Source organism: Fundulus heteroclitus, chromosome 5, assembly GCF_011125445.2.
Source record: "Fundulus heteroclitus isolate FHET01 chromosome 5, MU-UCD_Fhet_4.1, whole genome shotgun sequence".
Lineage (NCBI taxonomy): Eukaryota > Metazoa > Chordata > Actinopteri > Cyprinodontiformes > Fundulidae > Fundulus > Fundulus heteroclitus.
This window is the reverse complement of record NC_046365.1, coordinates 12,223,706-12,239,276: the sequence shown is the minus strand read 5'-3', so window position 1 is coordinate 12,239,276 and position 15,571 is coordinate 12,223,706. Positions and strand designations below refer to the sequence as shown.

Genomic DNA, 15,571 nt, shown 5'->3' with positions numbered 1-15,571 from the left:
ATCTGTTCCTGCTCTAACACATCTGATTCAAAAAACTGTTTTACCTTCTCAGTCTGCCATCAACGTCTGCAGACGCCTACTAATTAAACACTCATTCGGTTCAGTTGTGTTGGACCAGGGCAACACCTAAAACATGCAGGACACCGGCCCTTGAGGACGGACTTTGGACACCACTGCCATAGACAATTAGCTAGATTGTAACATCGGTCCTTTTACAGACAGAGTGGGTGCAGTGATTTCAAGGGCTAGTGTGATATGACCCATTTTCCTGGTTTAGATCAGACTAAATTAGACTCATTCTGAATGCTGCTGCCTTTATTTACAGAGACCCGTATAGTCACTATTCGAATAATTGAGAAGAGATGGACAAAGATGGACCATCTGCATCCTGTTACATCTGGCATAAAACTAACAGAGCTTTCTTTTTTTTTTAAAGATCACACCAACAGTAAACATTGGTGGTAGTGTGATGGTCTGAAATTAATTTGGTGCTTCAGAATCTAGACGAATCTATGAAACCAAGAATTCTTTGAGTATTTGTTGGACTTATGGAAGTTAATGAGCTCCTCCTTGACGATGATGTAGGAGACGCCGTACCCATCGTTAGCCACTGGCCCAAAAATCCACCGCTGGAGAGCACCGACTCTTGATGTCTGACCTGATTAAAGAAGTCAACCTGCAGTAAGAGTTGTTAGAATCTTAAAGGAGAAACTCTGTCAATTCCTGACCTTAAGCTCTAGCACAGTTGGTTTGTAGAGTAGAACAAGTCAATTTCTGAATGACCTTAAAGAAAGAAGGTTTTAGAGTGGCTTAGCCAAACTCCAGGCTTAAATCAGATTTGGGTTTTGTGACATAATGTTAAACAGGCCATTCATGCTCAAATCCCCTGTTTTGTGATGAAGAATGAGTGAAAATTCCTACACTTGGATGCCAAAGACTGATTGCCAGTTATTGCAGATGCTACCAGAAGGCATTGAACCAGTTAGTCTTAGGGAGCACTTACTTTTTTACATATAGCCAGCTTGTTTTGGGATAGCTTTTTTGTCCCAATGAATAAATCATTTGAAAAGTTGATTTTGTATTTAATAGAGATGTCCTCGTCTGATATTCTGATTTGTATTTCATGTTTCAGAACCACGGACTAGAAAACGAATTGCCTTTTTTTTGTGGAAAATTTAAAAGCAACACTGTTCAAAGGTTTCCCAGGAATCCAAACCCCCAAAGTGAACACCCCATTAGAGCTAACTCAGCGTCATCCATCTACAGCACGGCTGCAGCCAAAGCTTTTAAGTAAACTTTCCCCACCAGATGGTTTTCATCACAGTGCAGTTCCACATGATTAGACAAAACATTGTCATGATGTTTTCTGTAAGAAATAAATAAACTTAATGTCCCATCCCCGCCACATCTCTCCCTCTCTACGTCTTGCCCCTGCAGGTTTTGCCGGCACCCCTGGGTACCTATCCCCAGAGGTCTTGAGGAAAGACCCTTATGGGAAACCAGTTGATATGTGGGCCTGTGGTAAACAAGTTTCAGATGTTTTCACTTTTACTCTTTGAACACATTTGATGTGGGTAAAATCATTGCCAGTGGCTTCCTATTGTGAAGCAACGCTACAACTTTTTGTCCCCCCCACCCCAGAATTTGTTGCAGTGTAAATTATGTTAGTATTGTTTTTGAAAGAATACTGCTGTAATGGCATAAGAACCAATTACCGTGGCTCATATATTTACATGTGACCTCTTTCAGGTGTCATTTTGTACATCCTGCTGGTGGGCTACCCTCCGTTTTGGGATGAAGATCAGCATCGCCTCTACCAACAAATTAAGGCAGGGGCCTATGATGTAAGTGTCCACAACTATACAGAAACTACCACAGGCTGCAGCAGGAAAATCCAGTGTGAACACAAATTATTTGTAGAAATGTCTTTGTACATAATGGTGTGCTCTGCATATGTTGTCTAGATTCAAAATAGGCGTTTGCAGTGTTTTGCACGTTCAAATGTGATGGTTCAGAGGTCGGTTCACACAGGTATGAATGACTCAATGGCTCAATGCAATCTGCTGGTTCTCCTTAGATACACAATGTCTTCATTGTTATTTAAGCTGGTTGGCCAGATAAGGTGCAGCGACGGAGAGGTAACGAAAAGGAACAAAATCGGAACCCACATTTTAAGCTGTAACAACAGTCCTGCTTATCTTTTACTGATTCAGATGGAATGCGGTAAAATCTTGCATGATATAACTCTATTCAGACGGAAAGCAGGAAAATGTTTGCACAGTGTTTGCCTCTGCTGGCTGCTGAGACGTCGGCGGGAATCACTATAGAACCCTCATCCTCTCACATTAAATGAGAGCATTTTATCCCTCCGTGGAAAACCGCAGCCACAAGAAGCGATCAGCACAATTAATAGATCTAAATTTAACACAGAAACAATTATCCAGAAACGCATGCATGTCATGACAGTTTCTTTCCTGTCTTTGCAACTTTGCTCCCCAAGTTCATAACATGATTGGTCTCTGCTCCTGAGAATGATTTTGGCCTTGACCTAAGCAAAACCCTATGATGTAAGCACAAGGAAACACCTCTCTTGAACAGCCTCAACAATGACAACATATTTCTTCTTTTTCTAATACAAATTCTGTTTTCCTTTTTCACAGATAAAAATGGGTTAGTTTACTAGTCGGACTTTAGCGACAGCATTTACAAAGCCATTCAATGCTTCAGGTTTTATGACCAGTACATATCAGACCTGTTTTTGTATATATAAGTAAAACAATAAAGGCTTTTATTTCCAGTAGTTTAAATTAAATAGCACAACTAGCCAGAACTTCCCAAAACAATAAGCATGGCATTCTGCGGTGCTTAAAATAGCTGAAAACCTTTAAAAGCCTGTTTTCTTTTTGCAAAAACTCAACTCTGTGGCATCTGTTCGTGTGATATAATCGAACTTTGTATAACAGTTTTTTTTTATTGATAATGGTAAAATTAAGTGATCAGCTCCAAATTTAGTGTAGCTAACAACTCTGAATACGCTAAATAGCTGCTTGGCTGCCTCTGAGCCTGTAAGTTTTGGTCCATCCACTAGGAGGGACCGCTCATAAACTTTATGATTACAAATCTTGCACACTTAGGCAGTTGATGGTGGATTTTATGGTTATTTGTGAGGGATGTCACATAGAATTAGAAGTGAGATGGACCTATATGGGTTTTATGGAGGGACCATCAAGCGCAGATCCAATGATGACCGTTGGTCTACCTAGCAACAGCGGTGGATGAATTCTGGTTGTTTTCCAATGAAACTGGAAATCCAAACACAGAGAAGTTGGTTTAAGCTGTTGCAGCTCTTTAAAATATATAATTCAGATATAAACATGAAATTTAATTTTGTTTATTCAAAAACTAATTTTAAAAACGATTAGGCCCTCAAAACTGACTGAGGGGGGCCTTTGGTGCTTATAAATTATGGTTTTTGTATCCAAACAGGTCAGTGTACACTGTTTTTACAAATAGATGTGTAATCAGACCGTCACATAAAGGGTCTCAATCAAAGAAACAGAAAGTTTTAAACTCTCCTGTTGTTTTTTTTTTTTTTTTAACAGTTTCCTTCCCCGGAGTGGGACACCGTGACTCCTGAGGCCAAAGATCTCATTAACAAGATGTTAACGATCAACCCCAGTAAGCGCATCACTGCTGCAGAGGCCCTCAAACACCCCTGGATCTGTGTATGTTACAATCGCTAACACAGGAATTAATGGACATACAGATCGTAATGCAGCTGTCGTTTTGTCCTCGCCCTCTTCCAACCCTAAAAACTGTTTCCCCTCTTCTTGCAGCAACGGTCCACTGTAGCCTCAATGATGCACAGGCAGGAGACTGTGGAGTGCCTGAAGAAATTTAACGCCAGGAGAAAACTCAAGGTGATACTTGAATCAAACAATCTGTCATATTTCTATTTATGCTGGGTACTTGATCTGCCCATTCCTCCCCAGTCTCTCCCTAGATATCTCACACTAACCTCATAATAATAGCTTGTCTGCAAATCCCTCATGATCCACAGTTGCTAAGCATTTCTTTTCTTGCTGCAACCTCCTAATCGATCTTCCTTCCTATCTTCTTTTTTGTGCATCGCCATTTCCTCCTCCTGTCCTTCTCTTCTGTAACTGCAGGGAGCAATATTGACCACTTTGCTGGTCACAAGAAACTTCTCAGGTATGTTTTCCTCAGCCTGGTGCCTAAGAAGTGGTTTCTAACATGTGTTCTAGACCTTCAGATATATTCAGTCCAACGAGGCTGGGTTTTAGGGAAAGTCTGCCTTTCACACTCATGGTGGTAATTTATCTCTAAAAATGACGTCCGTTATTGATTTACCAAAGAATCTGTAAGACACTAGACCTTTTGACTTTAATGCATGCTGGAGTTGGGATTTAATCTGTTTCTGTATGAAGCACAGATGATTTTAATGCAAACGGCCCAGCGGTAAACAGATTCATCACCCTTTATCTCTCCAAACTGTCGCTCTTTTTCTGCTTTTTCATGCTCTCTCTCTCTCTCTCCCTCGCATGCATTTCTTTTGACCTGTCACTAATATTCTGGGTTCTATTGGCCCACTTTCACTTTCCACTTTTTACAGTAAATTGCATCAGCACATTTGTGTATCTTTTTGTATTCATTATTTCCTCCCTTTTTCGATTTTATTTCCTTTTCTGTGTTTGGATTGTGGTATCCATTTGAGGTAAGATGTTTGGGATGATGAGGAACATTGTGGGGATGGATCCAACTAATACGTTTTTGATGTTTCTATCCTAGTAGCCTGTAAAGCATGCAAGGAAACCATTTTCTTTTTTTGTGCTTTTCTTTTTTTAACTACTGTATTAAACCTTGCATCACAAAATGTAAAATGAATTACTGTATCTAGAACAACGTATGGCATGCATTTTTAAATGCATGTAATAATAAAACGAGAAAAAGTAATAAAATGCCTTTTAAGTAGACAGGTGTTATTGAATAGAGGTGCACCGATCAGAGATATGTGTGCAGTTTACAATATCTAGGTTTGTAAATATCCAACTTGCCAGAAAATTCATTTTTTTCTTGAAAAAGCTATTATTATCATTTTAGGATATTCCTCTCTAGCATTCTTGCAGGGAGTGGTCAGTAATTTAAGGTGTTTTACTATTCAGCAAAAACTGAAAATGCAGTTGAGAACTTTAGCAGTCACCATGATTAGCACAATTAGTTTATAATGCCTTGCAAAAGTATTCGCCTCCCTTGTTTTTTTTTAACCCATTTTGTTACATTCCAATCTTTAATTTAAATGTATGTAATCTTATTTGGTGAGATGGATCTGCAAAAAATAGCCTAAGTTGGTCACATGAGAAAAATATCTATTGAAAAAGGATACAAAATAAACTGAAAATGTGCATCTGTATCCACACCCTTTCCTATGTAGCTGCTAAAAAGTTCTGGTGCAACCAGTTACCTTCAAAAGTCCCATAATAAGTGAAATGAAGTCCACCTGTGTGCGATGCGTCACATGATCTGTCAGTAAAAACACACCTTTTCCGAAAGAGACTGATCCAAAGCAACTTGAAGCTGGAATTGCTGCAAAATGTTCCTCGACAAAGTACTGACTTTAGAGGGCTGCAAGCTGAAATTTTCTGTTGTTTTGTCGTATTTGGTGTTTGATTTACGATAAAAAAAAATACATCTTGAAAGTGGTAGGCATGCTCTGTAAATAAAGTTCTACAAACTCTCAATTTTATTTCCAAGGTGAGGCAACAAAACGTGAAAAATGCCAAAGGATAGGAGTACTTGTGCAAGACATTGTAACTAATCGTAAACATTAGCCTCTCTACATCCTCTTGATAATCCAGACCCTTGCCTGAAGGATGACACCAGTTCTAACCTTAACAGAGAAGGCGAAGTGCTCAAAGGATTAAATCAGAGCTTTGTTGAATGTTACTAAAATATATTGCTATTTGCTCATGTTGACTTTGGGTCACTTCCTTCATTTGGCAGCTCAACAAAACTTTGCCACAGGGTTTGTTTGGTGGGAAACCGCTGCTTTACATCCACCTAAAAATGAAGCCCTAAAGGATCAAAACAGTAAATTGCAACATAGTGAAATGACCACAGCCTGCTGAAGTCGAGGTCTCCGCAGCAACTAGTTTCCTTTTAAGTAGTTTCTTACAGTTTTTGTGCTTCCTCTGTATTGCTGTCAGCGCGCCCTGATTAGGCTTGGAGATGATGTGTTTACTTGATGGAAAAGGGCAAAATTCTCCCCTTTACAATACATCAGTTACAGATCAGGGCCGATAAAGCTGGGGCTGTCTGATTCCGATCGCCAGCCAATGTCTCGGTGCATCTCTACCATTAAAAGCTTGGGGTTCTGTTGCATGTGTACATTGGTTTAAGAACGTGTAAGTCCATTACATAAAGATTCTCCGTCTTTTTACCCTAAGTACTATATACACCCAATTTCAACTTTCCTTTCAGTTCCTTACCTATGAATAAGTATGTAGTCGTATATCTGCCTTGCATAAGTGACAATACAATTAGAATAATTTTTGTATAACTTTACATATCTTGCAGTTGCATTTGCACACGTAGATTAAAGCTAAGCACTGTTGATATAAAAGGCCTGCTGCATGTTAGTAAAGCCTCAGGCACAGGACTGTGTTTATAAAAGCCTCATGCTGAACTGTTCTTTTGGCTCCTACAGCAGCCAAAAGTTTGCTCAACAAGAAAACAGACGGTGTCAAGGTAAGATTCATTTGCATTGTTTTAAACGGAATGTCAGGCCTTATGGTTTGAATTCTGCATTGTGCACTTGGTAAAATAATTTTGGGACAATCAGTCTAAGATATGTAAAATGCTTGTTGAGTTTAAGGCTTGATGTATACTACAGTATCTGAGTTTGATGTCTAGTATATTTAATACTCTATCTATGCCGATGTATAATATGCTTCCTAAATTGACCATGTTGCATGTGTTTGATGGTCCATATAATATATAAGGCCTCTGTTTTGGTCTGTCAATTTTTATGTTTGTTTGAGACCTAATCTGAAATTCAACACCAGACACTGAGATGCATGTGCTGACATCAGTGCAAATGTTATTAATTTCTTAAGAGTTTCCTGCTGATAATTATGCTTTTTTTATATATATATACAAATAGGTGTTCACTTAAGACTAGAACTCTCTTTTTATGCTTTGAAATAGGGTCACTGTGTCTGGCTTTTAAGTAGTTATCACACTGTTTCTTATGCTGCCATATCTAAAACACTTTTTACATATTTCCAAACATGATTAAATGAATCACATTTTGCAAATGATCATATCCTAAATCGATAATGATGTGTCCTTGTTAAACTTACTGTGTCTTTGGGGAAGCTAGCAAAATTTACAGTATGCTACTGTATAGCAGTTGAATAAGTCATTATTTTCTATTTTGAATTCTTAATTATTGGGGATCTCAGGCTGAAAGTTCAAATCTCTGTGTACAGTGACTTTCTCCAGGTGTTTTAAAAAAATGTATGAGCTAAATTAATAAAATAAATAAATAAATTGGACTGCTCAGCCGTTGGAGCTACTTCTAACATTTAGCATTTTGAGGTGATTGGATCTTCATGGGTCTAGAGAGAGCATGTGCATCGCGTAGCATGAGATCAACTAACATTATTGGCTAATCATTTGCGTATTAATTAAATTATATATTATAATTTGCATCTCCAAGTTGACTCTTAGGCCAAAGACTAATGTGTGGCACCTTAGCTCAGCTGGAGATAAAGTTAAAGTTGTAAATGCTAAAGTATCATATGTTTGCAATGTTTAAAGCGTTCTACCTTCAAAAGCCATGTATACATATGTTAAGAACTGCAGGACGCACTGGGTGAAGGGGTGTTACTCAGATCTAAAGGTTATTATGCCACAAAATCCAACTCAAAAAGTTATGTTTTATATATATATATATATATATATATATATATATATATATATATATATATATATATATATATATATATATATATATATATATATATCACATACATGTCATACAAAAGTCCAATTAAATCCGATTTAACCTGTTTGCTGTTGTGATGACTAGGACAACTGAGAATTTGCACATGCATTCACTTATGATGTATTTTTTGTTAAAGATCTGAGTTTGATAACAACACATGTCATATTTGGTTGCTATATTTCATATTATAACCACATTCTATCCATTAGAAAAGTGTTTTAGGAAATTATGCTATAATTGTAAATTTGTATCTTCTGCAATAACTTAATGTTATCACACAACAGAAGCTGATGAAAAACAAAAGTTTATTTGGTAGGGACAGATACATCGACATAGACAAACTGAACAAAACAGCAGTCCCATGTTTGCGTCATAGTGCAATAGCCACAGCTAATTCGCAGCACTTGTCCCTAGATGGGCTTTTAAAAAGTACCTCTAAAAATTAAAGATCTAAAGATTTAGTCATTTAAAATAGCACAACATAATATCGACAACGTTTACTAACAAACAGTGAAACATAAAAACATCAAAAACGGGTACAGTTCTGTTTTTGACATAACAAGAGTTTTGTTTGTTTTTTGAACATACTAAAACTGGTTACAGACTTTAAATCAACAGGAAGGGAGTTCCAAACTGCAGATCCTCTCACGGACAGAGCACTTTGAGCAAAAGTGGTCATTCGAAAGGGAATCTTACAATTTCCATCGGAAGTTGCTCCAGTGGATTTGCTATTGCCCTGTATGCAATTGCTTAATGGTGTAGGTGCATGTCTATTTAAACACTTAAAAATCAATTTTAAAAGATTGTAATTTATAAAATTAGGAGAGTCCAAAATGCCAAATTTAGCCAAAATGTGACAGTGGTGGGATCTGATTGGCTTTTGATATAAAACCTTTAAAGCCCAATTATGAAGACTTGCTAATGGTTTGAGTATAGTTTGGCTAGTCTGAGACCAGACAGTAGCTCCATAGGAAAAATGTGAGAGGATCATGGAGTTCAAAAACATCTCAGCACAATGAAGTGTTAAACAATTTCTAATTATTTTATAGCAGTTTATATTTTATCTAACAGTTTTGCTGATTTTATCAAGATGACTCCTAAAATTTAACTGAGCTTCCAGAATAATTTGTAGATATTTTTCTTGTTATACTTGCTCAATAGGGACCCCATTGATCTGGATATTCAAGGACTGTAATGTTTTCTTGATTGAAAAACAAGTACACTTAGTTTTCTTTGTGTTGAGAGTTAAGCAAGAATCATTTAGCCATGATGATAATCTCTGCAGGCTGTTCTGAAGTTTTTCACCGACTACAATACTGTTCTTGTCCAATGTATAACCAATGGTGTCATCAGCATACATTTGCAAGTTAACTTCAGGTGAAATTTCAGGAAGACTGTTAACATACAGACTAAAGAGGACTGGACCTAAGACAGTTCCTTGTGGGATCCCTGTTACTATTCTACAGAAAACAGATTTACTATTATTGATAACACATTGTTCACGATCTTTCGAATATGATTGAAACCAAGACAAAGATCGTTCTGAGAAATTAAATGATGAAAGCCTTGAGATCATTAAATTGTGATTCACCGTATCAAAAGTCTTTTTCAAGTCAAGGAAAACTGCACCAGTGATTTGTCCCCTGTCAAGTGATTCTTTAACCTTTTCAAGCAGCAGACTTATAGCTGTCTCTGTGGAATGATTGTCTGAAGCCAAACTGAAGGGGATGCAGAAGATTGTTAATTTCTAAATACCATGTTGCTGTATTTTTCTAAAAACATAGCATCTGAATTATACATATCCTTTGCGTAAGAATTGCTTAAGCTATTGATAGCTTTTTGAACATCAGAGTAATGAATTTCCTTTATCTCGAACAAATCAGAACACTTTTTGGTGGGTTTTGTACTATGTAAATCCATTGGAGCTGGTAGGAACTTTGATGCATTTACTTTCATAATGTACCTAAAGACTTAATGAAATTAATCTACTTTTAATCACATTGTGTGAAACTTAGGACATAGTCTTAGTTAAAAATCATAAAACTATTGCACTTTCATAAATCTGTAGAGACAATGAGATAATGCAGGATCAATCTTTCAGTTGCTTGTAGAGCCATAATTAGACACATTAAGTAATTTTCTGTTTGACCCGATCAGTCTTTTACATCTGGAGTAATTTTAGTTTACCAAGTTTCTCAGTTCATTGTGATTTGTAAATATTTAAACATGCTAATCTCAGTTAATGTCACGATCCAAATTTTAATTGGGTGTGAACTTGTCAAAAGTATTGATAATCAAATACTGTATCCAGATACAATACTAATTTGGCATGGTATCAATAATAAATATTTTTGCATATTAGGCAAATAAGAAGGTCAAAGATCGTGACACGCCTGTGAGCAAACAGTGCTTTAAACTGGTAGCAATGAAGTCAAGCAGCGCAACAAACCTGGCCAAACATCTCAAGGACCTATAACCTCTTGATGAATTCCAACAGGTTAATAAATTAAAGTTACGTTCATAATTTAATTTAATACATTAATGATATTACTGATGTTAGGGTGACTGGCGGTCCACATTATTGTTGTGTGATTAGCTGTGGCTAGTATGCTACTTGGCATGTATTATATTTGGGTTACTTATTTAGCAATTATTTGCACTTATTTAAAGCACGTTCCATGTAAAGTGCCTTGAGATGACGTGCTGTGAATAAATAAAATTGAATTAAAAAATGTAATGAATGTTGAGATTGAAAAATTAGTTTTTCATGTTAATACATTTTTTTATGGCTTTTAATTATTCGTCTTTTTTTTTATCCCAGTGGTCTCAAAAATGACTATGGAACATTTTTCTAGGTATCGATATTGAGTTTGAAATTTTAATATCGTGACTACCCTAGTTTGAACTCAACTTGACCAGTTTGACAGATCAGTTTTTTTAAATTTGTTTCATATATACAGTTTTATAGATTTGCAGCTGTATTTAGGACTTTTGTCCTGTAATTCTGCATCTGTGATGCACATGCAGCTTTGCAAATGTACAAACAGCTGACATTTCCTTTTTATAAATGTTCTTTTTCACAAGGGACTCTTCTAGAATTGTTTGGCTCAAAGCCTTGGATACAATTCTTGGGTTATACATATTTATGAAGGTCCCTTGGTTTGACCACAAGGTGGGACACAATGTGTGCTTCTTGGGACATCACCAAGTTGCGTGGCCACTATGTTTGTTTATAATGTACAAAGGCAGATTGAGGCTATCTAGAACTGATTTCACAACCCTTTCCAAAGTATTTGGCAGCAATTAGAATTTCCACGGAAAGCCCTGCTTCTCTGGAAGAACTGTGGGGACATGCACTTTAAGAAAATAATTCCTTGACAAGGAATTTTTAGAACTGAAAGAGGAGCTTTTATTATTACCGCATGTCGGTGAGAAGATTCTAGAGAATGGAAGCTACTGTATTATGATGAATAGATCAGAAAATAGAAGCTCTTTGACACCCACATGATTATAAGGAAATTCTGGGCTAAATCATCACCTTTCCTTTAAAGAATACAGCAAACTGGCTTAAAGAGAATCAGATCATAATGATTGTTCAGTATGTGACAGCCATTATTCTCTTCAGTGGCTTGTAGCCATCAAGCAGTCACTTCTGTGGAATAATACCATTGAGGAGTGAATGCGCCGTGAATGTATAATCTCTAAAATCCAACATTTTGCTAATCTTTTTAGGAATATCATCAGGAGATGAATGAATATAATACACATTTAACACATGTTAGTGTTTTTGTTGGATTGGGCAGCCTAAAGTGGAAAAAAATCAGTTTCTGAATTTAAAGTCGCACAGTAACAAAACCAAAACACAAAAAGAAGTGGGATATATTATATTTATACAAAAAACATATATTTTAAATAAAACAATCTAGCTATAGGCTTAATTAAAGCAAGTTATTTTTCATTCCAATGGTTACCTGAGAATTATACAACATGAGAATTATACGTCTTTGGTAGGTTGTTCATGTCAAGCCGTTAACCTGAACGTCTAATATGATGAGACATGACTAAGTAGTGAATTTAAAATATTATCAGTAGTTCAGTAATGTGAGTGCCACTGATTTAGTAGTATACAAACCACCAGATGTGAACTTATTACTGTAAAAATGAAATTGAGGGACTTCAGCTATCTCTATCTTAATGGGCGTGTCAAGCATTTTGAATATTGTCTTGGTAAGAACGCTCTGATATTTCCACTCCGAATTCAGACCTAGTGGAGATTCTTTTTTTAATTAGGACATCAAAACAAACAGCAGCATTATGTCTTATAAAGAATTCCTTCATTATCATGGCCTTGGTTTTTATCAGCTTAGCACTGAGGTAAAGTATTAGTTGGGTTGATAATTTTGGAATGGCTGGAAAAGACGGTGTGCTAGTTCAAAAAGTGCATAGATGTGTCATGTCCCCTCTACACTGCCCCCTGCAGGTCAACAACAAAGCCAACACAGTGACCAGTCCTAAAGACACTGGCCCTGCCTCTGCACTGGTATATACACTCATCAGTCTCATCAACATCCACATCCTTCTTTTTCTCTCTAATCGATCTAAAGCTCATATTCCAGATTGGAGGAGGTACAGGTTCACCATCTCTACTAGTTGATGTCCATATTATTTGACAAGATTTAAATTCTTAACAGGTTCTGGGAAAATATTGGCAAATTCGAGGAGAATATTATGAGATGAAGCGGCGGTCATGCATGTCGCAGCTCTAGAGTCTCTGACACAACAAGCCATGAAAGATACTGACATGTTCATATTGGTGTTTCCCTCACTTATCTCGATTGGCAGAGCGTGCATGTTGTGTATAGAGCTTTCATCGGTCTGGACCTGAGAAGGGTTTTTTTTTTTTTTTAGCTGAAGCAAAAATCCTTTTATGCATATATTCCTATGATTTTTGTGGCCCTAAATTTATGACCAGGGCAACCTTTACCTTAAGCCTCCAGCCTGCCCCTCTTCACCCTGTCTACTCTTCACCCCCTCATACCAGTTAACTTCCATGTCTCTCGACTCCTACCAGCTGTGCATATGAAACTAGAATCCACATCTGCATCACTGAGGACCTGCTCCTGACGTAGTTTGCTTGTGCATGGCTGTGAGGAGGATGTTGGCATTTGCTCCTTGGCCGTCTGCTTAGTGGCTTTTGCATAGTGTCTGCTTATAAACTGGCCATGTGACCAGCGCTTTGCATGACGTGAACGGTTTTCTCTTCCCTCACTGGCTGACAGTTTGATTACGCATGTTCACGAGGCACGTGAGATCAGTATTTTTCTCTCTCTATCCTCCGTTCCGTCTTCATCACAAAGCACGCGCACACACTCACAAGACGCAGATACAGCAAAGGTGGCTGATGTTATAATCTAGCATAATCTGGGGGAGTGATTAGAGGGACTGAGGGGGGGTCATCAGGATCGATTCTACAAAAGACCAGACATCTGATTACTCACACCGGACACTGCCAGACACAATAAAGACAATGATGTTGTAACGCAGACAGATAATGCTTAACAATGGCCATAGTTTGAAATTTCACAGATCAAAAAGTATACACGTAAAACACTTCCATGAACGTCTGTGCCACTTCTTTTACTTGTTTGCTCATGCTCTTTATTCTCCTGTTCTCTTTAGGAGCCACAGACAACTGTAATCCACAACCCTGTGGATGGAAATAAGGTACAGTAACAAAACATCCAGGTCTCCCAAATGATAAAATACTGCGGTGTCATTTTGCTAAACCGGGCTCTGGGGCACAAAGGGACCAACCAGACCTCAGCTGATTCAACACACCAGAGTTGGGACATCTGTATACCAGCATACCGGGTTCATTTTTCAACCCAAATACTGGGATAAAGTGGATAGCGTCCAACAAAAAGTTCTGCAAGCTGTAGCTCCTGAGCCTCATTTGGCTCATTACACCCCTCCCACCGGCAGCGGGGAGTTTATAAATGTTTTATGGGGTGACACACTTGGGAACAAGAGGATCCGTCAGCCACCATTAGAGGCAAAGTTTAGCTTCCAAATGACGGTTGTGGTGAATCTTAAGACGTCAAAAACTGCACAAATGTTGAGTTTTATTCATATAATGTAACACAAATAGTGTCTGAATGCACAGTAAAAATGTTCAACAAATCTCATTCACTTGCAAGAGAAAAAGGTGAAACGCTTTAATTGTATTCAGTGCCTCTAAAGGCTGGTTCACATATGCAGGATAGTTAGCCCGATTCTTGCCCCAATCTTCCCCTTTCGACAGGCCCGGACTATTGCCTTGGTTCTTAAGATAATCCTGAGATATTTGTGTGACCGGGTCCGCTCGGTAGGACGTTGGGACCGCTCCAACCTCAAATCTGGGATATTCGACTTGTTGGATTGTCTTGCCCTGATATCCTAGCGTGTGTGGTGTCCCCTGAGGACAAAGAGCAGGCAGCATGTTGAAGATGACAGGTAGCCAAACAGAAAGCGAGTTAAAAAAAACATAAAAACCAGCTCACCTCCATATCATAGTGCAGCAAACGTAGAGCCCCCGTTTGAGCTGTCTCTACTCCTTCAATCAACAGCCTTTCTTTTTACGGTTTTTCTCCATTAAAATTAGTCCACAAACATCACCTTTATTCTTCCTGGTCTTCCATGTTTATTTACTCTGAACTCACGTTTGATCGTTAGAGGTTTCGCAAGACTTCCCGTCTCATAACTTTTCCGTTATTACGATTTTTACAAAATAAAAAATTACTCTTGATATTTACTGTTTATTTTACCACAGCGCCGAGACAGGTATTGGCTCCAAAGAGCAAAAGTTTTAGAAGACAAAAAGTTTATGGCAATGTAATCGATTAATAAAAACTTGGTGAAGTTTGATCAGGTCCTTGCATAGTTTATAATGGCGGTCTGTGAAGAACGACGAGGGTCCTTCCATTTCTTTTTCTAAGCGAACAACTACAGATTTTGTTCCAATATTTGGGGGGGGGGGGGGTGGATTGTGGTTAGAGTGGCACGCTTGCACTCTAGGAAGGTTGCAAGTACCCGGATCAATCCCCTCAGACTGCCACTGTGGGTCCCTGAGCAAGAGCCTTAGCCCCAGATTGCTCCCCGAGTGCTGTGATAGGTGCCCACTGCTCCCTAAGGGATGGGACAGGGATTGAAGACAGATTTCATTGGAATGTACAATTGTAATGACAAATAAAGGTTTCTTCTTCTTCTAATATTTGGTTGAGCAAATATTAGGGTAAAACAAACAACAGCTACTTAGTTTTTTTCCCATCTTCTCACCTTTTTTCTACTTTACCAAAGGCACTTTTTTTGTGTCCATTAAAACTAATGTCGTTCTTCGTCAGGAGTCCATTGAAAGTGCCAACACCACCATTGAGGATGATGACGTGAAAGGTAGGGAAAACTCACCACACACCAGTTCTTAACACTCAGCACTCATCATGTCAGACTGATCCTCAGAAGGGGTCTCTGATTATATTGCCGCACAGTTAGTGGAAAGCTAATTGATGC

At 38.0% G+C, this 15,571-nt stretch overlaps 1 protein-coding gene across 1 annotated transcript in view; it reads left to right on the top strand.

The window, feature by feature from the left end:
• Positions 1 to 15,571, top strand: part of camk2d2 (calcium/calmodulin-dependent protein kinase (CaM kinase) II delta 2) — a gene marked incomplete in the record, with an annotated part of 100,312 nt that overhangs the window by 76,314 nt on the left and 8,427 nt on the right. Inside the window, 9 exon segments of the mRNA XM_036136916.1 lie at positions 1,438 to 1,521; positions 1,750 to 1,844; positions 3,603 to 3,725; positions 3,837 to 3,920; positions 4,170 to 4,212; positions 6,725 to 6,765; positions 12,507 to 12,566; positions 13,706 to 13,750; positions 15,406 to 15,454. Coding sequence (XP_035992809.1) covers positions 1,438 to 1,521; positions 1,750 to 1,844; positions 3,603 to 3,725; positions 3,837 to 3,920; positions 4,170 to 4,212; positions 6,725 to 6,765; positions 12,507 to 12,566; positions 13,706 to 13,750; positions 15,406 to 15,454 — 624 coding nt within the window.